Here is a 27,023-nt window from a genome sequence, read left to right on the forward strand (position 1 = left end):
TAAAGTTGTCAGAACCTGGAGACTTTTATGACGTAGGCGAGAGGAGGCAGAAGAGTTAACATTCATGATCTACCGGAGGGGGAAAAAGAGGAGGAAGAGGAGGAGGTACAGAAGGGAAAGAAGAGAGAGATTAATGGGAGTAGAGAGAGTGTTTGTGGGGGTGTTCACTGCTGAGCCTGATGTCCATGAAAAAGGCTTTCTCCTGGGCAAGGAATGGACTATTGCAGTTCTCTGGGGGCTGGCACCGCCTACTGGCCAGGTGAGACATCACCTTCTGTTACCTGTTGTCCTTCAACAGCAGGCGGAAACTGTGGAGCTGATGTATACTGGTGGACAACCTAAGAGAGACAAAGAGAGAGAGAGAGAGAGAGAGAGAGAGAGAGAGAGAGAGAGAGAGAGAGAGAGAGAGAGAGAGAGAGAGAGAAAGAGAGTGGTGGTGAGAGAAAAGTGAGAAAGTGGTGGCTGGTCAATAGAGGGCGCCACCAGCTACAAAGTTTATCTCTCAGCAGAGTATTACTCATTTCCCTGAAAGGGATAATTTGGGTGTTTTAAAGTGAGGTTGTATGAGGTACTTATCCATAGTCAGTGTATAACCTACAGTAGATGGCGGTCGATACGCCCCCAGTTTGGAAAAACAGACAGGAAGAACCAGCACGGAAGCAAAGCAATGTACTGCTGTGGACGGGGGCAGCAGCAAAATGTATTTTAGCCAACTAAAAAAAAAGTGATATCCGCTTAACTGTATGCTATATTTAGAATATTTTCACCGCTTTACCTTGCCGTCAGACAGCCTTTTCCAACAGGGAACTGAAGCCGTTATCTATGCTCTCTTAAAGCTACCTGACTCCATTGACATAAATAGTAGTTTTACCTTGCAGAACACAGAAGTTGCTGGTCTACCGTTTATTTGCTATTGTGAGATTTTGGTGAATCCAAACTAACCCTTTAAAATACCAAAGTCACACAATAACACAAACTAACTAACCGATCGATGCAGCAGTAGTGGCTTTAAGAGAGCATAGATAATGAGTTCAGTTCCCCATCGGAAAGGGCTGTCTGACGGCAAGGTGAAGCGGTGAAAATATTTTTAAAAAAGCGTACACTTGGTGGGCCTTAAAATAAGTTTTGCTGCTCACCCCGTCCACAGCAGTACATTGCTTTGCTCCCGGGCTGGTTCTCCTGTCTGTTAGGGGTGTAATAAAATATCGATACACATGTGTATCGCGATATTATGTTTTGCGATACTTCATTGATTCTCCAAAACACTGTATCCACTTTTAAATAACCTCTTAAAAATCAGACTCATGTCTATCACGGCTCGTTTCAGCAGCTGTTACTGGGCTCCAGAGAGCAGCGAACGTACCTGCCGAAGCCGTTCAGTAAGGCCACGATCTCCTGTCGGGTCAGCTGGAAACCTTTAGATGGGCTGTGTTCAGGAAGGTTCTGGATCTCCTTCTCAGAGAAGAGGATCTTCAGAGCTGTACCCAGCCCCTGAGTCTGCACACAACACACACCAGAAGGAAAACTGTAAGAAAGCTCTGGTAGTTTGCCTTAAACTTGCATTCTTTCTAATATCCAGCAAGGGGCGACTCCTCTGGTTGCACAAAGAAGTCTGATTGTATAGAAGTCTATGAGAAAATGAGCCTACTTCTCACTTGATTTATTACCTCAGTAAACATTGTAAACATGAGTTTATGGTTTCAATCGCTAGTTTAAAGTCTTCTTCAATACAGCATGATGTTCATTTAGTTAATTATGGTCCCACTTAGAGTTAAATAGACAATAAAGCAGGGGATGCTTTAGGGCGAGGACTACCTTGTGATTGACAGGTAGCTACCACGGTGATGTCCAGTCTGGGAGTTGTCCGTGTTTACGTCTTACAACTTGAACCCTTTCACAGTGTGTTTTCAGTTCATGAAAGTTAATTATAACCTTTCGGTTGTCTAAAAATGTCTTATTCAGCGTTCGGTTGTACTTAGCTCTACCCTCTCGAGTCACTTCATGGTTGCTAAAAACCAAGATGGTGACGGCCGAAATGCGGAACCCGAGGCTTCAAAACCGTTGTCCAGAAACCAATGGGTGACGTCACCGTGACTTTTATCTGTGAAAGCAAACACACACTAAAGTCTAAATCCTCAGAGCAGAGACACAGTGAAGTGGACTCACCTGCAGTTTTCCCCACAGTCGACATTTACTGCAGCCGACGCAGTCCATGATCCTGGAGATGTTTTTAAAATGGAGGCGGAATTCCTCCTGAAGGATGAAAGAGACGAGACGAGCATGTTCAGAGTTTCTGTTAGTCAAGCAGCGTACATTTATGATGTGGCAGAGACTGTGACGATAAGACAGAAAACAGAGTTAAAACTTGGGCCAGTGATTTGCTGAATTCTCACTCCCACCCTTTTTTTCATGGACCCGTTTTTGTCTTTTTTAGAGGGGTACAGGGGGTCTTTAGGGGGAGATAGCAGGTCCACAGTAGATGTCACATAGAAGTGGTGTACATCATCTGAAAGCTGGAACCTGAAGATTAATTTGAGATGCAGCACAGCACTGTGTGTCAAGTTGTTCTTGTCATTAATAAGAAATAAACAAATTAATTAACTAATTGATTAATTAATTAATCACAATAAATTGTAAAAGTGTGTTAGGGCTAAGAACATTATGATAGAAGTATATGATGTCCATCCCCATGCTTATTTATGTCTCATAAGTTGTTGCAGCAATTTTTGGGTTGATATCATTTATTACACAGATTTGGTGCTAAATTTAACTATTTTTTAACACTCGAGAATTAATAGAAATTATCAATAATCACTCCAAAATACCACATTAAGACACCAAGACCTTGAGGAACACCATAGAAAAATCCATGCTGTGATTTGGTTTAAAAAACCTTTGACAATTTGAGATTTCTGCAAGAATTGCATTTTTCAGCGATTGGATGGCGAGCAAGTCTGTTCTGGAAACTGCTCAGAAACCGCCTTATTGTTAATCTACCTAGGAGAGCCATGCATCCTCTGAATGCTCTAGGTCTCTAGTTTGTGGCTGTAACGTTTCATGAGGCTGTGATTATCCTAGAGGTCACCACAGGTCATTTTATACAGTTAGGTCAAATTTAAAGAAAATGGTCTCACTACAATGAAATGGCTACTATGGGGACTAACATCATCACACATGAATACAGTTGGGCTCATTGGATCCACAAGAGTCTCTGTTTTACAGTGACATCCAATTTATGTAATTCAAGACTGTTTAAGGACCCCAGTATGGAGAAATATTCAAATACACCATTTTAGAATAGGCGAAAATAACACATTTATACTGCATGCAAAAAACTGCATGTGATTATCATAAAGTGGGCACGTCTTTAAAGGGGACGCACACACAGGGTTGAACAAACACACAAATATGTTTCTGGCTTCACTGCTAATTAAAAAGAGAGCAAACAAACGTCAGAATAAAAAGCCATCTGCTCCGTTTGAAACCACAAAGACAAACAATGTTGGACATCACACACAGAAAGCGTCTCTCTCCGTGTTGGGTGATGAGTCACTGGTAAAGATTTTAGTTTCACCTTTAATATTTTGGCTTCAATTTTGTGTCCGGCGAACATGGACTTCTCATCAAAGTGCATTGGGAAAGTTCTGAAAGACAAAAGGAGCTGTTAGTCTTATAATAACTACTGAGCTTATGATTCTGAGACATTACTGTGTTTAAATGCAAAGTAACAGGCTTTGATCACTCCTCCCTTTCCAAGACTGCAGTAACATGAGCACCGAGTGCAAAACCACCACCTCGCTCAGAGGCCATCCTTACCATAATAACACAACTTTAGGAGCAACAGAAGTAACATCACCGCAGTTTCACAAGCATGTTGGAGTTCTTACTTGATCTCTTTGAAGACCTGCAGCAGCAGGTCCTTGGTGGCTCCGTCCTCCTTCCTGTTCCCAGTGTACAGGTTGATGAACGCTCGTTCGAAGTACGGAGCCACCTTGGAGAGTGCCCGCAGCTCGATCAGGTACAGGAAGTAGAGGTTCTTCAGCCGCCGTGTGCCCTCGCCCTTCGTCTCTGCCGTGTCGAAGCGCTGACGAAACTCCTGAGCGTTTGGACCCCACACGGACCGACCCCAACCCTCTGAGGAATCAAACACACAACACCAACAGTTTACTACACAATACAACACGCATTGTTTTGTTTTAGGGATTTAATAACTAACATTGACTACGTTTACATGCACACTAATATTCCACTATTATTCTGAATATGACAATATTGTGAATTTGATACGCGTCATGTAAACAGCATATTCCCTTTGGATATTCTGAATTACACCGTATTCCAATTGAAACATTTTCCGATTAAGACATGTTTGATATGCTGATATTATTCTGGTTTTAGGAGCAATCTGTGGAAATGTATACAGCGCTTCGAGACTAAATTAGTTTTGGTGTCACAGGTGAGAAATTAAAGAAAAACAAAACAACTCTTCTGAGATCAGATCGTCATACCGTCCAGCAGGTACTCGGCACACAGGTGGATGTTGATGCTGCTGTGGAGGCCCGAGATGAGTCGGTAGAAAACTCTCTTCTCTAAACACAAACCTGAAGACACAGAGAGAGAAAGTAGAGGACATGTTTTATTGAACCAAGTAAACTAACTAAAGATTCCAATAGACTGTACTTCTAAAGAAGTTCTATTCAAAGGTTCAGTCCACTCAAATTAATAAAAATGCATTTTCTTTCTTCCCTCCTGTGATCATCTCTTCATGCAGAGGCTTTTATTAGTCCATATTTTGAGAAATCTGTCGCCTCCACCTCATTACAGTGGAGGTGAATGGCATTTCATTCAAATGCATCTGCATGTCAAACACCACGAGGATTAAGTGATGAAATGCTTTTTTGCAATTTGTATGAGTTCATTTCAGAATCCCTGTTTGTCATGATGCTGTACAGCACTGTGCTCTCAGTTGTTTATTTCTAAACCTGCACATTTCTGTCAGGTCACTGAGCTTCTTTTATCAGGACTCAAAATCTGAAGCATTACAGCTGATGTCTGGATCTTTTGCAGCGGCAACCAGGACTTTGAAACAGCCTTGAACTAAACCTGTGGTGCCAGGAACTAGAAAGTGAAAGTTACATTTGCAGATTTAAGATTTGGGGCAAGTCAAAGTGATTTGAGCATATTTGTTATGCTAAATGCAGTACATGTGAGGGTTTCTGGACAATATTTGTTATTGTTTTGTTTTGTTAATTGATTTAATTTACATAAAGCAGCATATTTGCCCACTCCCATGTTATTAAGAGTATTAAATACTTGACAAATCTCCCTTTAAGTTACATTTTGAACAGATAAAAATGTGATTAATTATCGATTAATCTATGGACAATCATGCGATAAATCGCGATTATATGTTTTAATCGACTGACAGCCCTTACTGAAACACAGTCTCACGTCTCTCGGTGAGGGCTAATTTATCCGCGGATGAATTTGCTTTAGACAGACATCATTTTAATCCGACTGTACAACAGATGATTGACAGCTCTGTCTGAAAGCTTTTTGGCCTCTTTGTACCCAACAAACTCTGATGATGTTCAGCAGAAAACAGAGAGGAGATAAGAGACACGAAACACGACTGATACTTTTCATCAGACGTGTTCGAGCACACGTTGTAGTTTCATTTACACGGGAGAAACAATAATGGGAAGCTAAACTCAAAGTGTCTGGAGTTGTTTTTGAATGTACAGAGACGAATGACAAACTAAAGTTTTACTTCAGGGTTCATCTTACATCACCCGTGAAATGCAACTTGTTTTCTAGGTCGAGAGCTGCCAGGAAGCGAAGGTTTAAAAAGGAAGTGTAAAGTTGTTTGATGATATGTCAGAGGATATATCCTTTGAAAAGAAAAAGATAGAAATACGAGGAAGTACTCACCTTCGAGCCATGTGTAGAAACCCTCTCCTGCAATGTGAGCGACATAAAAAACCTCATCAGCATTTTTTTTTTTTTTTACAACACAACTAAAAAATACATTCATGTGAAGACAGCGAAGTTTTACTCACCATCGTCGTCTCCTGAACACAGAGAGACAAAGAGAGAGAAAACAAAGCTCTGTTAGATCTGTTCTAATAATAAACACACACACCTCTGTAACATTGGACAGAAACAGATAAACATACTCAGGAAAAGATACAGCAATCTCTAAATCTAGTTTTAGCTGTTAGGGATTAAAAAAAGGACAAATAAGAAAATGTAAATGATTCATTAGAGATGTTTATTCTAATCAGGGGCAGATTAAAATACAATATCATCCATATAGTATAGAAAGGTTTGTCATTAGTCTTGGGCGTAGGGCTGTACCGAATAGTTTGAAGCTTCATTCATAATGTTGACATTCAAATTCTAAATCTTTTTTTTTTTTTTGCACGTCTAGTCATTCTGTTTAAACCCGGTATTTCTGTAAAGTTGCACATTAAGATCAGGCTAATATTATTAGTATTATACCATTTGTACTACAAATAGTATAATACAAATAATATTATACTATTTGTAGAATTAGATTCCAGTGGTGGCTGCGTAGGATTGTTTCCGACTCCTGTGATCCAAAAATGTCCAATAACTCCAGAGTGTTATAAAGTCAACAAGTCAAAATGTATTGAAAAAAGATAGATGTAACAGAACATGTATTTTTATCTAATGAAATAGTCTGCTTTAATCTATATTTGTTGGCGTTTAGCCTTTCAAAAACATCCTTTTCACTGAGGTACCGCACACAAAGGACTGATGAGTTATATTCATTAAAGAAAGTTGATTTAATAAAAAAAAAAGACTCATTAATTTATTTTTATTTTGTTCGAGGAGTTTTATTTAGTTATATTTTTTGGGGGGGGCTGACATCGTAAAATATAATGACAGACATTCAAAGCTTCATTTGAAAACCTCAATATAAGCTTCGAAAGTAAAAAAAAAAAAAGACCGGGATCGGTTCAGTACAGAATCTTTGAGAAGTACTGCTCGTTTAACTGATGGAATAAATGATTACATGATGATCAACAAAACAACAACTTCATATACTGTATATCATTTACTTTATTACAGCTGTTTTTATTTTAACTGAATTTATTATTTGGTCATTTTCTGTAGCACCTTTTGCATTAGTATATCCTTTTTTTAATATATATATGTAATTATGTTGTACATTTATAAATTGTGAATATTACAGGGATATAGAAAAGTAAGATTTCTTCATTTCAAATTTCAGTTAAACCATTTTAATGCTGGTTCAAAATCTCTAAGACACATCGGTACATTATGTTTAACGTTGTGGTTGAATTTCCTGTCTCACGTGAGGCATTATGGGTAAAGATGTGGATTAGAGATATCTATAAACAGCTTCCGTCTCAACTCGCAGTTATCAAGCTGAGGTTTCTGATTTTACTTCCTCGATGGTCGGGCTGAGTATCGCTTGAAACTTTTGAACACTAATATGATGAAAGCTCATTTCCACTTATTTCTAAACATAATTATGACTTATCTTATAATTAGGATAAAACAAATCATAGCCATGATGAGGGGGAAAACAATACTTTTTCGATACCTTCCTTTGAGGACTTCCAATAAGTTTCACTTCACTTAAGAAGAAGTTCTCAAATGTTTAATATTGTCTGAAAACAAAACAGTTAAATAAGAAGAACTTTGTCTAAATAATGTTTGACACATTAGTATCGTCATGATAACAACAGTTTGATTTTTTTAGACTCACCTCTGCTCGGAGCCAGAGGGTTCAGAGGTCGGTACACGGATCTGGGCCTGTCAACAAAAAAAGAATAAAAGAAAAAAGATTTCTTTTATTTAATCATCACAGTTTTAGAGTCAAACTGGAAGGAGGCAGATTTTCGATTACTTTAAATTTGAACATTTCATAGAAAATGAAAAGGAGACAAAACAGAATTCACTGTTTCTATATTTTCTTTAAAATACTTTTTAGCCATCTGTACAAACACACTTCTCTTGGTAACCAACATTTATAATTTTACATAATGTAGATTATTAACAATTATAATGTCTCTAAATCTTATATCTAAAAAATACATCATTATACCTTTTCTTCGTCATTTGTTACATAGCAGCATTTTGTAAATTGGCAAGACAATTAAGGAATAGAAAGACAATAAATATAAAGATTTAAGGGAATATTGTTTTCTCAGACTTCATTTATTCATCTTTAAAAACTCTTGCAATAGATTACAAAGTTTTTCTCGATGGAAAACATGTTTTCACTCTTCTCCCAACTGGCTTCAGTAAGAGTTTGATTGACAGATAGTTCATCCAATCACCTGCCAATTCACCTGCCTAACCACCTGCCTAAGTCAGGTTAGTCCGGTGTATCTCTACTAACTATAGTGTGTGAGTGTGTGTGTCTCACTTGAAGCAGTTTTCCTCGTAGATGCTGTTCCAGACTCTCCAGGCCGAAGGACCCTTGTATCCAGTGAATCGTTCCGGATTCAGACGCAGATCCACATACTCAGAATCTGGAGCGGTTTCATCTAACACACACACACACACACACACACACACACACACACAAAACAGACTTTAATGGACTGAAAGCATCGTCACATGTAAGCAAGCTTGCTGTGATGTGTAAACTCGTCATGGTCAGAGTCTCTGGCTCCACCAACATGAAAGAACAAACAACATCCTGATGATTTATCTTTCTACGTTTTTTCCTGAGGGTAGCGCTACAGGAAATATCATGAGGTCAATAACATCTAAAGTAACGTGATCAGGACGTTTCATGACGATCTCCCCGTTAGATTTTGATATTTCAGTGTACAGGTGGAGAATGTGTCGTGATGGTGGTGTTAGATTAAAGGTCAGGAGAGTCCTGAACGAGCAGGAATATTCCCCAGACATTTCATGGCAATCTGGCCACGTATTGTGCTGTAGGTCAAAGTGTTGGACGGACAGAGTAAATCCTCACCATCCAGCTCACAGAAGTAGTCCTGAGCATCGTCGTGTCTCGTCCAGTCAGCGAACGCCTGTTTAGTCTGGTTACTGAAACAGAAAGTAATATATACTTTATTGATCAGAGGAGAAACTGTGACATTGCAGCAGGACAGAAAAGATAAAAAAAATAAACTAGGGCTGTCAAAGTTAACACCATAATAAAACATTAATGCAAATTTGTTTTAACGCCACTTATTTCTTTAACACATCAACGCAACTTGCCATTTTTAGGTTGTAGCGGGCTCAATTTTAAAGCTAAAGTGAAGATACCGATATCATATGAAACTAAAAAAACATAAGGAATCTATAGGTACCAACATGTAATACTAGTTTGTTGCAAAGGAAGCCAAATAACGCTCCAAAATTACGCTAAATTTTGGCGAGGAAAAACAAAGGTTTTCTTTCAAAGGGGTCCCTTGACCTCTGACCTCAAGATATGTGAATGTAAATGGGTTCTATGGGTACCCACGAGTCTCCCCTTTACAGACATGCCCACTTTATGATAATCACATGCAGTTTGAGGCAAGTCATAGTCAAGTCAGCACACTGACACACTGACAGCTGTTGTTGCCTGTTGGGTTTCAGTTTACCATGTTATGATTTGAGTATATTTTTTATGCTAAATGCAGTACCTGTGAGGGTTTCTGGACAATATTTGTCATGTTCTGTGTTGTTGATTGATATCCAATAATAAATATATACATATATTTACATAAAGCAAGCATATTTGCCCACTGGCATGTTGATACGAGTATTAAGTACACAAACTCACAGAGCTATATAATTAACCGAAACCGTAACACGCTATAGGAGGTTAACGGTTTAGTCTGTGACTGTTGATTTTGCCAGCTGTACTAAGACGATAATAAGCTATATGGAGTATATAAAATGCTTTATGAATTTAATGAAAGAACCCTGGGACGTGATCAGTTTGTGATCAACGCATCTTGTTTGAAGCTATGAAGACCACAAACAAACACAGAATTATAGACGATAATAGCAGTTTTGGTCAAAATCGCAATGAGATATTTTCCTCTAATTGTTCAGGTTGTTAATGTAACAGGGACCAGATAGCATTAAAAATCATGAAATAAATAAGATTTCTAATAACAACTGGATTTCAGACTTAAATCTGATCTATTTTAAGGTTTAACTGAACTTCAGGGATCCACAGCGTCCCTCTGATTATTGACTAATGATCGAAGAAGAGACGGGTCGCAGATTTACAGTTTGACTTCCACACAACAATTCAGAATTGTGATATATAAAAACAGAGAAATAAAGTATGATGCAGGCAACAAATACATCCTTGTTTCATACCACAGCCCTGATGTAACTGTACGCGACTGTACACGGGGATGAAAGTCTGTTCTCTCTTCCTGGTTTGTTCACCCTGAGGCTATTTTTAGACTTTTGAGACGAGTGAGTTGAGCAGGTTTTTAATATGAAGAGCGTTGTATTATCTTTGTAGTTTCAGCACAAACTTATCTGTGGTTTGAATATTCAAATCATCAGATTCTCTCACTCATGTTGTCTCAACTTATGATAACCCTCCACATTTTCCATGACAGCTTTGCAGTGAAGGTCAATCTGCTGAGAAACTACCAGCAGCTGCTGGTCAGACGTTGGTTAATGTTTGACCCGGTTACTACGAGCTGATGAAGCTGCTTTGCATTTTAGGTAAACAAGCTGCTGCAGCTGACAGAAGCCCTTTTTCCATACACATGTGCTGACTTGGCTTGACTCGGTTTGACGCGGCGCATCAGCCCAGCACGGCAGAGATTTGCATCTCCATTACAACAAGGTTACCGGCTTTAAGGTGTGTGTAACCACGGCTGTGACTAGTGGTCAAACGAGCGGCTGTGAAACGGTGGCTAAAACACATTTCATTTCCTATATTCTTCACATTAAAAGTCCCCTGTTATTTTTGCTGCTTGTACTCTTCCTCCCTGCACTATTAGTAGAGTTGTTTTTTATTAAGAATAGCAGCTAAACTTTAGCCCTGATTTTCGTCTCCCTGACCGTTTTTGGAGCTCCCTGATAAAAGCCCTCGATCAGAGGCAAATCGGCTCGCCACTCGCACATCGGCACTTGAGGGTCATGTCTCATGATACATGTCCACAGGGGCGTTTTTTATCGCAAGGGATTGCGTTGCTTCCCAGCATTGGACACTTGATGGGCTGCCACTAGGCACCTGATTGGACGAACGCTTTCCCTTGTGGGCTGCTGCTCCTAGCTTTCAAACCGGAACCAACATGGCGGCTCGTTTGGAAACTTTTTTCTCTTATATTACAAAAATAGTTCACCAAGTGTTTTTCTGAAAAAATGTTATGCAAGAAATAAGCCATGCAGTTGCTAAATGTGTCTTTATTTTGGATCGACAACGGTTAGTTTTAAAGTTTCTCAGGAGTTCCCAGAGGAGGCGAGTCGCGCCGGGCGCCTCTGATTTGCATAAAGTCGCCTAGACCTCAACTTTATGCAAATGAGGAGCGGCCAACGTGACGACCCATCTCTCGATCTTGTTGTGCCGCCAAGCTACATTTATCAAACACGCTAAATATCTGGACCTGTCGGGGCTTCTGGCCACGAGCTACAGCCAATGAGAGTGCAAGACACGGGTTGGCCCTGAAAGTCCACTGTTAATTTGATATTTTAAAGCTTTTATTATGAAGCAACAAAATCAGGAAGTGTTGGCTTTTCATCATCAGCAACTTAACACGAAGCGAAACAAGGACAGGGACGCAGGAGAGAAACGAAGTTTCCGAGATTCAGTTAGATGCTAAAAAAGACACGAGTTGAGTCTCGCAACACACGCTTGTTTGAGGGGGAAAAAGGGGGTTGTGATTGGTTGGCCACGGTCGTGGCTTAGCACAACTTGGCGCGCTAAAACTGGTAATGGAAACGCAAATCAGCGCCGCATGGTTTGACTCATCGCAGCCAAAAGTGCAAATGGAAAAAGCCCCAAGAGTGACTTGAAGTGTCTGCAGCCAGCAGATAAAGCAGAGAGGAGGAGGTCTGTGGTGTCACCTCAAGGTGCTGTTGATGGCGCCCAGCTCTTTGGCCTGTTCACACTCTGTCACGTCCGATACTGTATTCGCTGCATGGGAGTACTGGAGACAAAAAGAGAGAGAGAGAGGGAGACTGTTAGTGAGAGGAACATGACAGGCGCTGATAATAATAATAATAATAATCAGCTCATCACATGAGCTCCCCTGAAAGCCTCATCTGAGAAATTTAGGGGGAGCTCTAAAATATCTTCATTTTTGGTGCCACTGTTTTTTTTTTCTGTATAAATGTATATTTTCCTGTATTTTTCCATTCCTGAAATAAATAATAGGCTAATAGTAAAGCACTTGTCAACATGTGTGTTTTACGGCTGCAACTAACAATTATTTTCATTATCAATTAATCTCTAAATTAATTTCTTGATTAATCGTTTGTCTATAAAATGTCAGAAAAGAGTGAAAAATGTCGATCCCAGCAAAAGTCCAGAGTGATGTCTTTAAATGTCTTGTTTTGTCAGTCCAAAACCCAAAGATATTCAGCTTTTGAGAGGCTGAAAACAGCATTTTCTGACATTTTTACATCACTTTCACAATTATCTTTCCAGATGTTCCTGGTGTGAGGTGTGTTAAGAGTGTTTTTTACATCCCCCAATCGGCTTAGAAGTCCATCTCGGCCGCATCGCTCTCAAATCACAGATATTAAACATTTTCATTAATTACGAATCTTGAATTGTGGCGAATGTTTATTTAACATGTCTCCATGACTTCATCCATATTTTTTTTTTTCTTTGTGAATTTTCAGTACAAAGTAGTGCCAAAATTAACATTGCTAATTCTTCCTGCCCGTCATCCGCCATGTCACGTTTGATTTGAGATTTTTAGAGTCGGGACTCTTGTTGTTCATGAATGAATATGTTAGTGTTTGGTGGCTGTTTGGGCCAAATCGTTGCTCTCCACACGCTATAGGAACAAAACTGTATAATTTATCATAACATGTCGTTATGTGTGGGGTCTCTCCCGTTTTACACATCTGTTAACATTTAAAAAAGTCTTTTAGTGTGGAGCAGCCTTTAGATGAGAAGATCGATACCACTCTCGGATATCTTTGCTTCTAGACTCTTTGAGGAAACTACAAACTTTTAACAGCCTCTTTTGAAGCCAACACAGGTCAAGTGTTTGATCCTGAAAATATAGATTTCAGGCGTAGTATCACTATAAGACAGCTGCTTACTATATGATTAACCTGTTCCACATGGTAATCTTCTGTAGACTTTCCTCACACACTGCTGAGGTGGCACATAGTCATCTTTCTTTTAATCCCTCCCACTGACTCTTAACAGTTTCCCAGCTGACGGTCAGTGAAACACATTCGACCTTGACTGAGACATGTGCAGATGTCCAAACACTTCTGGGTCATTACAAGACAAACATCAGGCTGCGAGCCAAGAGCTGGCAAACACTCAGTCCTCAGTCTCTACGTGGAAACTATCAGAGAGCAGATAAGTTGAGTGCTAGAACAGTAAAGTGTGCGTGTGTACAAAATCAGCTAATGAGACAGAAAGGGCTGGAACAAACACAGCTGGTCCCAAACTACATTAAACAAGTGAAAGGAGTTTGTTGTCCAGAGATGAACAGGCATAAAGGCTGCGTTTACAGCTGTGGATACATCTGGTGATGTTCTACACTGTATTTAAAGTCAACAGTGATGCATCTACTAACAAGTATTGTGTGTGTATCAAAGCCTGATATCTCTTCTTCCTCTGTGCCATAGAGCTCCATTGTTGTCCTACAACTATTAAAAAGAACATCAACGAGTCTCACTGTGTCACTGGGTGACCTGTTCATTCATCACCATGAACAAACACTGTAGTTTATTTTGACTCAATCCCACATACACCGTCCTGCTGCCACTAACACTCACTAGAGCACCACATGTGGATTAATCCGCCGCTGAAAATAGTCCCCATCAAATGTACTATTTCCTCCTGTTTGTTTGATTAAAACTACAGTGAGCAGCTGTTTTTTCGAAATTACTGAGACTTTTTTAAACATGAAACTATATATTAGTGTTTTTAAAGATTTAATGTCTTCAGAGGGAACCAATGGGCTCGGAGCTGAGAGCCAGAGACAGGAAGTGAGACAGTATTGAGAGACGGACACATTGTTGATTTTGGTCTTTTGATAAGATTTGTTGACTAGAAGAAAAATACAGAATAACAGCAGGATAAAAGTAAAGCATTAACACTTTGTTGGTACAGAGTATAAAAAGAATGTCCTGAAAGTTGTATCTGGTTAGATTCATAATCGTTCTTTAGTTCCTGATTTATATCTACATTTTGTAGTTTCCGATTTTTTCCCTCTGATCCGATCTTTCTGCCAAAACTGTTCACAGTGACCCCTCAACTGACATCAGTGTGAACGGATCTCTGCCCGAAACGCCTCACATGCAACCAGTAACGTCACTGGTGCTGTTGCGGTGAAGGTGCAGTGATAATGTTGTCAACCCAAAGTTGAAAATGTTTCAACTCCCGGCAACCATAAAAAAAAACTCCAAATGTGCAGCGCTCAGCACAGAATAGCCACTCAGCGCCTCGTCACGCTGCTGGCGTTTCTAGCCTAGTGTAAGTATGCGGCGCTTCCATTGATTTCAGTTTAAAAGATTTGTATGACTTTGTATGACTCCTAAAGAAAGACTCTTCATTTCGGCTGATATTTAACTTTAACAGCTCTTCTGTGAAGTAAATTAAATAAAGTACAATGTGTGACGTTACTGTTTGACATCCCAAAACATCGCCAGTCAGCACGTGATAACGTTCTAATATTGTGAAACATGACGAATTGATCAGAAGAACTGAGTGAATTGTGAAAAGTCTGTTTGATGAGTTCATTTACATTTGAAATGACTGACAAAGCAAATAAAGGCTTCAACTGTTTCCTACTGTCGGAGGAAAACTTCTGTTAACGTATTGTTGAATTTGACGGAGACGATCTTACCGGTAAACATCTATTTCTTATTAAAGATATATCCGGTGAAAATGATTTAACATAATTCGGTATTAATTTTACCTCCATGTAAAGTGACTAAACGTGTGGTTTCCCAGATTATGCTCGTCTGCCTTAACGATGCAGTTTTTAAAAAAATACCTTTATTTTATTTATTAATTTAACTTTCTATTTATTTAATTTATTCAGTCAGAGTTGCACTGAGTGAAACATGATGCTGAATTTAGCAGAAGAACTATGTAAAACAGAAAAAGTCAGATTTCTGTTCTAGATACTGCTCCCATGAACATTTAATTGATTACCACCATATTTCTGTGTACACACTACTCTGAATAAAATCTGATCTGTGTCACATGAGACCAAAAAATAAATCTGATTTGGCCCACATTTGCCTGTAATATTAACATAGCCCAAGTAAGGATAAGTCTATTTGGTATCAGCTCTGGAACTTACTAAAACCTTATGATAATCAATTGTATTGTGTATTGAGATGTATATTTACATTGATTATCATCAGCGGCAGCATTAAATAACTGCCTGGAAAAACAGAAAATCACACCATACACAAGGGATTATGGGTAGTAGGAATATGCTTGGACTGATGTAGTATTAGTATTTGATTAATGGTACATTTCTGTACAATCACGTGTTTCAAGCTGAGACAACAAAGAAAAAATATTTTTAAGTTATGTCAAACCCAACGTTCATTTTCTCCGGTCTCACCTTGTTGTAGTTGCCAGACTTAATGCCCACCGGGATCTGACTCTGTAAAACACAACAAAGACCACCAAACAAATAATTAGAGACAGTTTTATACAGCTAAATAAATTAAAGCTAATTGGTCCATCTGAAAACGGTATACATGCTATTTTAAAAAGTTAATCAGTGTTTTGCGACTCATACATTTTGTTAAACTAAAGTAATTCATTGCTAATAACTTTGTATAAAAGTACAGGCTAATAGACTAAGGCCCTGTTCAGACCTGGCTGGTTAACATGCATCCTGAGTGATCCGATCACAAGTGGACAGCTTTAAATACGTCTGTTCACACCTGGCATTAGAACGCTTCTCCAGTAACCACTTGTGATCCGATCTCACTTCCTCGCTCTATATGCAAATAAACACGTAGTAAACACATTGCTAATACAGCAGACGTTGTGACGCAATACTAAATGCAATACTACGTGAATTTGGGTACATTTTATTAACATCAAAATAAAAGGTTATTGCACCGGCAGTCCCCTGGGACCTCCAAGCCGCCGGCACTGCTGCCTTTGCCAGGCAAAAGCGGCGTACAGAGCGTCAGAGAGCCAGGGATGAGAGAGAGTGAGCGGGCAGGTGTCTGCTCCGTGCAAAGCACCGGAAAAAAAACCCGACACATCTCCAACAGTATGATAATAACGCACTTTGCGTGCCTAGTCTGATAAGCTGTAGATATGTAGCCTATAGATTAGATATATTTTAATAAAATACAGTTGTACCGAAAGAATACAGTAGAGCACAGAAGCTGTTTCCATGCCGCGAGACAGAGAAGCACTTGCGTCTGCCCATCTATTCACCTGAGGAGTGCAGAGACCAGCGGATCCCAGCGGGACGTCAGTTGAGTAGGCGGTCCTTAATGTGGCCCAGGACACATTCACATACACACTGCTAAAAGAATGTGGCCATATGTGGCCCAGACCACCTCTGAATGTGGTCTGAAAGATCAGTTCTCAGTGCATCCGCAATGCGTCTTGAGTACGTTCACACCTGTACTTAGAGCTGTCCACTAGAGCTGTGATCCGATCACTCAGGACGCATGTTAATACCAGGTCTGAACAGGGCCCTCCCTATCAGATTTATTTGTACTTATTTGTCATATATGGCATCTTGAGTAGCTAGAAAAGTGCTCTGTAAATAAGAATTATTATTGTTATTATTAATATTAAGCAGGTGTGTGTGTGTGTGTGTGTGTGTGTGTGTGTGTGTGTGTGTGGTTGACCTCTGACCTCTGGACAGGGCTCCACATGGCAGTCTTTGATGGCACAATGTCCGTCGTCGGGCCAGAAGGGACACGGTCGTTTCAAGTTCACCTGGAGAAAAGATGATTATTACATTAAATTATTTAAAGTCAGATTCAACTCAACCAACTTCCTCTTTGTTGATGGTCATTACTACTAACATTATTATTATGACCTTTCTCTAAGCTAATAGGACTCCTTTACAAGGAAGCAGTGGTGGAACGTAACACAGTACATTTACTCAAATGCTGTACTTCGGTACAAATTTGAGGTACTTGTACTTTACTTGAGTATTTTCTTTTCATGTCACTCTCTACATATACTCTACTACATTTATCTGACAGCTTTAGTAACTTTACGAATTAAGATTTTCACAGATAAAACACACAGAGTTTATAAAATGTGAGGTTTTGTTTTGTCTTGACTTATTGTTGACATATTGTCTTATATTCAGGAGTTTCATATTGTGTTTACAGATTAGGCGGGCACTTCGTTTACTATTTGTTGCTGTCCATTGACAGATGGTGCTGAATTAATGTTGCCATGGCATATTGTGAAGGAAGGGAAGGGGCTTCCAAAACGTCCGTAGCCACAGGGCATAAAGTAATATTAAGGAGCCTGTGGCTATATTGTAGCCTAATATTTAGCTGGCTGTTGTTGTTTTTCAGGCCTGTTGGCTAGTCTTTGAAATGCGTGCGATAGGCTCATCAGAGTTTTATGGTGGTGTATCAGTAATCAATCTCTCTCTCTTGCTCACTTCCTGTGTAGACTGCGTATGTGCATGCGTGGGAACCTAGATGTTAAGCATAACCTATAAGCAGGCGGGCGTTTCTTGTGCATACTACAGTATGAGATAGAATCCTACTGACGTCACTGACTGCAAATCAAAATGAAAAGTATTAAAACACATGTCAAGAAGTCAGATTCAGGTCTTAACGAAATGTTGTAGTTGCTGAATCGCTACTGAAGTTAAACTTCAGCTCATCATATTACTGTCTTATACCTGTCACATTACAAACTCTGAATGTGGACCTCCTGAAGCAGTCTGTCCTGTCAGTCTGTGATGCTCATATTAACGGTAGCTCAGTGCAGAGCTGTTAGTCTGTCACATACCAAAACATTGTCAGACGTGACCTACCAGTAGTGTGATATTCTTAACATAACTGGGCAACGGATATAAATAAACACAACTTTACTTTTGAATGTCATGATTATATTTGAATATAACTGAATCATGTTGAGTAAACCACTAATTTAATATCTTATTAAATCAGAGCTAAATTGGTCACATTTTCTACACAGTGGCTGACTTTACTCTCACTAACTGCTTAAAAAACAAAGCTCTGGGAGGAACTCGAAACAAACAATTTCATCACTTCCTGATTCTGGTCATGTACAAACAACATACGTTTGTAAATATACTTAGACCACAAAGATAAAAAAAAAATTGTTGCAATTTAAAACACAACTTAAAAAAGCGCAATTGGATATTTTCCTTAAATCATTCAGCACTCCTCTCGACCAAAATGCAGTGTTGCCAGATCTCGCGGGAGAAACAAGCAACCAGGTCTACAGAAACAAGCCCAAAAGAAGCAACTCCCCGGGGTTGTGTGGATCCTGCAAATCCTGCAAAAGACAAACTAGACTGATATAGAGGAGAGAGACAGGAGCAAGCCCAAATAAGCAACTACACTTTGCAACCGGTGACTACCAATATTTGTAAGAGACTTTTCAGGAAAACAAGCCAAAAGTCACTCATAATAAGCAGAGTTGGCAGCTCTGCCAAACTGTTGCATCAACAGACTGACTGCCAGATTAAAACATTTTAAATACATTTTTTAAAGTTTCCAGCTGGTTTGATATATTGTTACTGACTTCACCCACATAATGTAAACGTCAGCGCAGCATTTTATCAGTGCAGAAGGTGATGAACCCGAGACTGACCAGAGACTGAACTACCAGTTTAACATCTTTCATGGACTACTGTTGCAACAGTTGAAGTATTTCACAATATTGCATCCTTCCTGTTCTGTAACAGCCTTGCAAAAACAGCTAAATTTGATTAAAAAGTAAAACTGCTGTACTGTTTTACGCCTGATTTCTCCAGGTAGACTCAATGTGCACAACAAAGCATTCACACAGACAGGTTTTTTTGTTTAAAATAGCATGAACCTGTATGTCAAGGAATGGCCTCTGTCACTGTAACTACTTCTCTGTATCAGGAATGTTCTCTGTTTTTGTCCTCACACATCCAGAGGTTATTGTTTTTCTTCTTGCTACAAGAAGAAACTGATCACTGCAGTTTACAGTTAACAACAAGCACGGCTCAGTAAACTCTTCCACTCATATAAAGTGAATAGAAAGACGGAAGAAAATGCAAATGAGTCCCATTAATGTAAACAAAAACAAACAATCAATAATTACATTAAGTGTTTGCTCTGATAATGGTGTTGTAAAAATCTGATTTTCTCCAGAATTTTCCCATTTCTGACTTTATAAAATTAGATTTTCACCTCTTTTGATCATATAAAGGAGTGGAGGGTTCAGACATTACATGAGGTCTTTCCTAATATTTAAGAAAAACTGCATGTTGACATTTCTTATTCATGAGTGCAGTGAGTCTTATTGTATTTGTAGTGAAGCTGCAGCTCTTACTCTGTAGTATCTGAAGTAGTCTTTCTCTGTCAGCCTCTTGATTCGAGGGTAAATCTTGAAGTTGTTGAAGACGTCGATGCTTTCGACGTCACAGAAGCAGTCATCCAGGACTCCCGTCAGCTGAAGGAGAGCAGAGAGAAACAGAGTTTTACTAACTGCAGGATGACGACTTTTAAATCCCACATGTCGAAACATCTCTCAAATAACACAACTTACCAAAAAAACAAAAAATAACCCAAATTAAATTGAAATGCCTAGCCAGTAATAGTTTTTATAATTGGTCACAACCAGAACATGTCGCCTATCTCAATTATATTTTATTTTTCACTGTCTAACTTACTAATTTATCTCAGTGAATCAATTCAAAATAGCTGAAACCAGCTGGTAAGAACCGACCTCCACTGACAGGACGTTCATTTAAACTTCACATGTGAGATGTGAGTGCAGATAAAGACGAGCACTGAAGCGGGGCAATATCAGTATATTGTTAAATTGTTGCTGCAGTGCTATAAATCCACAAAAATAAGGCATATCTGAGGTAGAAATATGAATTTTTTGACACTCAGTGTCAAAAACAAGCGTTGTCGAGCCATCTTTTCAAAATTGCTTTCAACCACAAACTTTAACCTCACCTACAATATTCAATTTTATTTACAATTAATTGTAATCATTTTTAAATATCTTTGCTCTTTGTTATGTTTTCGATGTTCCTATTTGTTGCTCTGTGATTTTTTTCATGTTTTATGAAGCAATGGAATGTGCTATATTAAAAAAAAAACATTATTATCATTGCCTCTACTTTATGTTGATCTGCAACACACTACCAACTCCACCTGCTTCACCTCTGAGGCACTACTTCCACCTTTTCACAGCAGGAGGCCAGCAGACACACATACCGCAGTCTACCTCCACTTCCATACATAATACATCCACCACCGCTGTGAGAGGACGCACAGCGCGCTGTTACCTGAATCCATACAGGTCATACAAAATTCAGACCTCCATCTGATCAACACAGACGGTGCACCTTCAGCTGCTGACAAATGTGTTTGACCTGAGAAGCAACTGGACAAGCAGTAAAATCTGAGAGCATTAATGAGCTCAGTAAACAAAGGAAGGCATTAAAAGTTAACACCACCCGGGCGTTAACACCACCCGGCTGTAGTGAGGAGGCTTTGGATTGGCTTATAAAGGTTCTACCTGTAACAATGGAAGGTAACCAACCACCACCTTTAATCTTAATCCACCGCACACACCTGGTTTAAGTGGCTAAAAAATAGCTTTCCTGCCCGGAACACAAACACTGTTCAAAGTGTATTTTATAACCTACATTAAAAGGGACTGTATGTAAGTTTTTACACATATATATGTTTTTAATATTTTTTTCATTGCGATTGTGTGAACAGGTTTTAACGCAACCTAAAAAAGTAGGCCTGCCGCGAGTTTCTGTGAAGAATCCGGCCTGGTTTTATCGGGAAAATCCAACGGATGTGACGTCATGCGCGCTCGCGAGTGCCATTACTCTCTTCAGCTCCACTACAGGGCTAACAGTGTGCAATCATAGCTAATGTTTGGTAAGAAATGGAGTCCACCAACGCAAACAAACGACCAGCCGCCACCACAACTCAGACTCCAACACAAGCTCCAAGGAAGCAGAAAAAAAACAAAGTTATATCTAGTGAAGCCCGTCTTATAAAACAGGAATGACGACTAGGGAAAACTAGTGTTGTGGGAGTGTATGTGCACGTGGGAAGAGAGTGGTGAAGCAAGAGAGAGAGCGGCGGCGAGTGTGTGTGTGTGTGAGAAAACGAGTGAGCAGCGGAGCAGAAGAAAGTTAGTTTAGCTCTGAGAATATTAAGGGAACGTACAGTGGAAGTTGCGGTTTGTGGAGAAATAAATGTTGCAGCTCCTCAAGACCAACAGAGGTTTCCTGTGTCTTGTTTCCTGCTGCTGAGTGAAGTGACGGCGGGGCTTAACTCCGGAGAGAGTAACGTAATCAACTTTGGCCCATAAGACCAAAACTACGATGTTTCCCCTGTCCCTTCTGACCACGGTCGGGAGGCTGAAGCTGGAAAAGTTAACAGTAGGATCAACATCGGCCGGGCGTTCCATTCATGGAGGGACCTTCGTTCAGTAAGCTAACGTTACTGCCAAGTATGGGGTGGGGAGAAAATCGTTTCAACTATGTATTGCGACTTTTTTTCCTGTCAATCCTGTTCAGTCTCGTGTGTGTCGGTAGTGCGAGCAGAAGTGCGAGCAACAGGACGTTGAATGTCGATGACTTAACGGCCCCAGGTGTCACTATTAACAAGCCATTTCTGATTCTTACAGAGAGTCCCTTTAAGTTTGATGCTTGTCAATGTGCACAAGTAAATTAGGACGCAACTGACGATTATTTTCATTATCCATTAAACTGATGATTATTTACTTGAAAACTAGATTAATTGTTTGGTCGATGAAATGTCGGAAAATAGTGAAAAATTACCTACAGCCCTAGTCGACATATTAAATGTCTTGTTTTGTCCGACCAACAGTCCAAAGTGAAGAATTTTGGCTTTTGCTTAAAAACAGACTTCACTGCTTAACTGACTAATTGATTCAGCTCTTAAGTAAATCAATTAAAACTTAAAGAACAGCATACAACACAATAACTTGTGTATTACTGAGTAATAATTTAAGTCCATTCAAAGCTTTGTTATTCTACGTGTCACTTTTGATTTTGTTATTTGCATGAACAAATAAGCTGTGTAAAATGACCAACGACCATATCAGTGTTTCATCATGTGTTCACCCAGTTGCTAAATTGTGTAAACTTCATATTAATGACAGTTTTAATGGAAACCAGTCGCTGCCTGGAAGGTATCACAATCAAAAATCTAGATCTCTGAAATTAACTATGGCTGGTTATTGTTATTTTTTCAAAGCTTTTCTGCTGTAATACTAAATTACACTTTTGATCCTACAGGTCTGTAACTTCCTATTAATTTTGAAAGATGTTACCAGGGGAGAAAAATAGGTTAATTCAAGGGTAATTTAATATTCATTACAATGAACATAGACACAGTGTTCAGCTGATACACTTACAAATAATTATTCCTAATTAATTGTTAACAGCAGGTCAATTGAAAGCGCAAAAATGCAAAGTTGGTCAATATGGAGGACCGCAAGAGTCATGTAAATAGTAATAAATCATTTTTTTTAAACACATCTATTAATGCCTAATATTATTGTACAATTAGTTAGTAATAAATGAAATGCTTTATAACTATTTACGGGACTCTTGTGGTCCTCCATAGCTCAAGGGGCAAACATACTGTTCAACATATGTGATGGATTAAGTTTCCAATGATAACTGAAGAATAAATTAATATTGAGTTGGGTTTAAAGTGAGCTTTTCTTTTAAAGAAGTTTCTATTTTATCAACAGGACATTTTTAGAAAATTATAGACTTGTAAAATAAAGCACTTCCCTTTTTTACACATTAAATAAGCATTTTCTTTTTAAAAATAAACAAACCCAGCTTTTGTTACTTGCTTAAGCATGACAAATACTGATATGATCTTTTCATCTCCTACTTATTTAAACATCTGGTATTATAGTGAGTCAAATTGTGTTTCCTGCTGCCTTCAGACATTCAGAAACACCTGGAAAGTCACAGTAAAGTACAAAACACATCACATAAAACCAAACCTCTGTGTGCAGCAGTCCACCGATCGCTACGAAAGGTAGGAAGAGGCAAATCTCTCTCAGCATGCTGTTTCTGTTTCTCTACTTCCTCTCAGTTAACTTGGTAACCATATGTCAAAGCAGCAGCAGCTCTGTCTGTGGGCTGAGTTGTCACTGGAGACCTACAGTCCCTTCAGGCCCCGCCTCCAAACAACCAGCTGTCAAACAATAAACCCCGCCCCCTCTCCGCCAGCGCTTCCTCACAGTTTTGTAGTCCATTTCCGGGTCTGTCGCAGTGGAGAGCCGTTGTTGGTTGTGGCACAAAAGACTACAACTCCCATGAGAGGGGCAAGAGGCGGAAGCTCTGCTACAGCCAATCACGGTACACCACGCTTGCCTGCTCAGTAATGAAAATAACAGCAGTTTGGCTAAAAAAAATTATAATCTGTTCAAGACGTTTAATTTTTGGATATTTAAACTTATTTTTATTTATTTATTTATTTATTTGCACATATATAAAACTGCACAAAATCCAGTCAATTAAAAAAACAATAACAAAAAAGGAAGAAAGATCTAAACTAACATAATTTTTAAAAATACTACAAAATTTAAACAACAACAAGAAGTACACAAAATGTGCAGAAAAACCTAACCAAACAATCCAATAAAAACAATGAATTACATACAAAAAACAGTACAGAAGAGAAGAAAATATATCTAAACATTTGTACTCGTCATCACTATTTTTTTTTAACTGAAAAGAATCGAAATTGTGAAAATATTATATTAAATAAATTAGTTACCAACTGTAATATTGAATGTGAAGCTAATGTTTTTTAACAAATACATAATGTGACAGTCATGTAATGTGGTTCAATTTCAAATGATGTCTATTTATTTTTTGATATGTTTAGATATATTTTCTTTTCTTCTGTAATGTTTTTTTTTGTATGTATTTCATTGTTTTTATTGGATTGTTTTCCACTGTTTGGTTAGGTTTTTCTGCACATTTTGTGTACTTCTTGTTGTTGTTTAACTTTTGTAGTATTTTTTCAAATTATGTTAGTTTAGATCCTTCTTCCTTTTTTGTTATTGGGGGAGGACCTTTGTATAAGCCTGGGGCTTCTTGACCTCTCCTGACATATTTCTTGCTTTTTTTTTTTCTTTGACTGGATTTTGTGCAGTTTTATATATGTGCAAATAAATAAATTAATTTGACGTGTAAAATACAATCTTCCTGCTGATAAGTGTCGCTTGAAAAATCTAATTACATATATGTAAAAAAAAAAAAAAAAAAAAAAAAAAAATTAAAAGTTGGTAGTTATTTGCCAAGAATGTCCACAGTTTCTGGCATTAATATAAAAGGTTAAACTTTTATTCTATAAAAACAAGAGTAGTGATGGAGACAGAGATGGAGAGTGTTGCTGCTAGACTGGATTTTGTGCAGTTTTATATATGTGCAAATAAATAAATAATATGACGTGTATATATGTGCAAATAAATAAATAAATATGACGTGTAAAATACAATCTCCCTGCTGATAAGTGTTGCTTAAAAAAATCGAAACAATTTTCATTAGATATATGTATAAAAAAAAAAAAATTAAAAGTTGGTAGTTATTTGCCAAGAATGTCTGCAGTTTCCAGCATTAATATAAAAGGGCTAAACTTTTATTCTATAAAAACAAGAGTAGTGATGGAGACAGAGATGGAGAGTGTTGCTGCTAGACTGGATTTTGTGCAGTTTTATATATGTGCAAATAAATAAATAAATAAATATGACGTGTAAAATACAATCTTCCTGCTGATAAGTGTCGCTTGAAAAATCGAAATAATTTTCATTAGATAGATGTAAAAAAAAGAAAAAAAGAAATTAAGGTTGGTAGTTATTTGTCAACAATGTCCACAGTTTCTGGCATTAATATAAAAGGCCAAACTTTTATTCTATAACCTATTCTATAAAAATAAGAGTAGTGATGTAACTTTCACACTTTCAGACAGAGATGGAGAGTGTTGCTGCTAGACTGGATTTTGTGCAGTTTTATATATGTGCAAATAAATAAATAAATACATTTGATGTGTAAAATACAATCTTCCTGCTGATAAGTGTCGCTTAAAAAAATCTAAACAATTTTAATTAGATATATGTAAAAAAAAATAATAATAATAATAAAAATAATTAAAGTTAGTAGTTATTTGCCAAGAATGTCTGACATTAATTTAAAAGGCTAAACTTTTATTCTATAAAAACAGTAGTAGTGATGGAGACAGAGATGGAGAGTGTTGCTGCCAGCTAGCATCACACACACACACGGTGACGTCACATTAAGATGACAGTAGAAAATGCTAGAATAAGATTTCCTGAATGGTAGATCAGCTGTTGTCGTGTCGCATTGTGCCACGTTTAAAGCTTTAAATATAATAACAATAACGTCGTTTTGTACTTTAAGGTTTCACACAAGCCCTGTGTGGTGTGTTAATGTGTACTTACATGGCAGAAGCAGCTCTGGTCCTGGTCCTGGTCCTGGTCCTGGTCCCTGCTGCTGTCTGCAGCTCTGCTCGGATCCGGATCCTCCTCGCTGCTGCTCTGCTGCTGCTGCTGCTGCTGCGTTTTGTGTTTCACGTTGTTCTGTTGAAACCAACCCAGAACAAAGTTCCCGAAGAACCAGGCCAACAGCAAAACACTCAACGCTTGTAAAGTTACTTTCCACATCACTCACTGTGCTGGCGTGTGTACACCGGCTGGGAAATAATAGTAATAATAAAACAAACACAAGGAAGAATACAGTAGGGAGCTTCTTGTCTCTCAGCTCAGTTTGTCCTCCTTCCTGCTCGTTGTGGTGAGTTGGTAGCAAGGACTATAGAAAGGAGGCTGGGTCTTGGTGTATGACACATGCGCAGTGTAATTCAAGCTGCAGTCGTTTATTTGTTTATTTGTTTTGCACAATTTAAGACTATACAACATCATTAAAAAAAATAAAAGAATAATATATACAGTGCAGGAAGAGGCAAAAAACCCACTGGGCTTATCTGAAGCCTCCACCTAGCGACTAGATTAATATAAATAATTAATATGACTAAATAATATTGATAACAAACAATTAGAACAAGATATATATAATAACAGTTAAAATACAGTAAATATATAAAAAAAAACTATTATTACACGTATTCTTATTACTATTACTACCATTATTATACTATTCATTAAGTGCACAATTTAAAAATAGAATAGAATAGAAAGCTTGATTGTCATTGTATTAAATACAACAAGATTCACAGTTTGCCACTTCTGGTCAGTGTTTTAAAAACAAATACTTGACAAGACTAAACAAGGCAGATAAAACATATAACAGGTAAAAACACACACAGTTATAAAGTAAATAAAACAGGTAAAGTAGATGTAATAAATAAATATAAATAGAAGTGTTACTCTAGAAGTATAAAATATAAAAATAAATGTAATGTAAACAGAGATAATTGCACTTGTAAAATAGGTAGGGTAGATGTAGTAAATAAATAAATGTAAACAAAGGTAGTTGCACGTGAGGTGTATATTGCATCAACGATATTGCACATACAAATGTATTTTGTATTAAGACTATACAACATAACAAAAAAAATAAATGAATAATATACGGTGCAGGAAGAGGCAAAAAAAACACTGGTTTTATCTGAAGCCTCTACCT

The 27,023-nt window shown here is 38.2% G+C and overlaps 1 protein-coding gene across 2 annotated transcripts; it reads right to left on the bottom strand.

Annotated features, from left to right (window-relative positions):
- Positions 1–26,172, bottom strand: ero1b (endoplasmic reticulum oxidoreductase 1 beta). Of its 2 annotated transcripts, none has more exons than XM_037765796.1 (16): positions 25,826–26,172; positions 19,670–19,789; positions 17,003–17,086; positions 15,738–15,779; positions 12,034–12,116; positions 8,981–9,054; positions 8,423–8,543; positions 7,760–7,806; positions 6,060–6,071; positions 5,932–5,958; positions 4,509–4,601; positions 3,888–4,134; positions 3,575–3,644; positions 2,167–2,253; positions 1,364–1,497; positions 1–338 (listed from the first exon to the last, which is right to left on the bottom strand). In XM_037765796.1, exons 1-16 carry the CDS (start codon positions 26,045–26,047, stop codon positions 278–280), a joined length of 1,524 nt encoding a protein of 507 aa, XP_037621724.1. In that variant the 5' UTR covers positions 26,048–26,172; the 3' UTR covers positions 1–277. The 2 variants fall into 2 exon arrangements, with proteins under 2 accessions (XP_037621724.1, XP_037621725.1); XM_037765797.1 differs by lacking the exon at positions 25,826–26,172 and adding an exon at positions 23,360–23,558.
- Positions 26,173–27,023: the final 851 nt, after the last annotated feature.

This window comes from Sebastes umbrosus, chromosome 3 (assembly GCF_015220745.1).
Source record: "Sebastes umbrosus isolate fSebUmb1 chromosome 3, fSebUmb1.pri, whole genome shotgun sequence".
NCBI classification, from domain to species: Eukaryota; Metazoa; Chordata; class Actinopteri; order Perciformes; family Sebastidae; genus Sebastes; species Sebastes umbrosus.

Excerpts from the sequence above, each read along its gene's own strand:
- ero1b (XM_037765796.1), bottom strand. The coding sequence starts at position 26,047 with ATGTGGAAAGTAACTTTACAAGCGTTGAGTGTTTTGCTGTTGGCCTGG. Across the intron at positions 4,135-4,508 it reads TGCCGAGTACCTGCTGGACG|AGGGTTGGGGTCGGTCCGTG; the intron begins GTATGACGATCT and ends TTGATTCCTCAG. Across the intron at positions 2,254-3,574 it reads TTGAAGCCAAAATATTAAAG|GAGGAATTCCGCCTCCATTT; the intron begins GTGAAACTAAAA and ends TTCATCCTTCAG.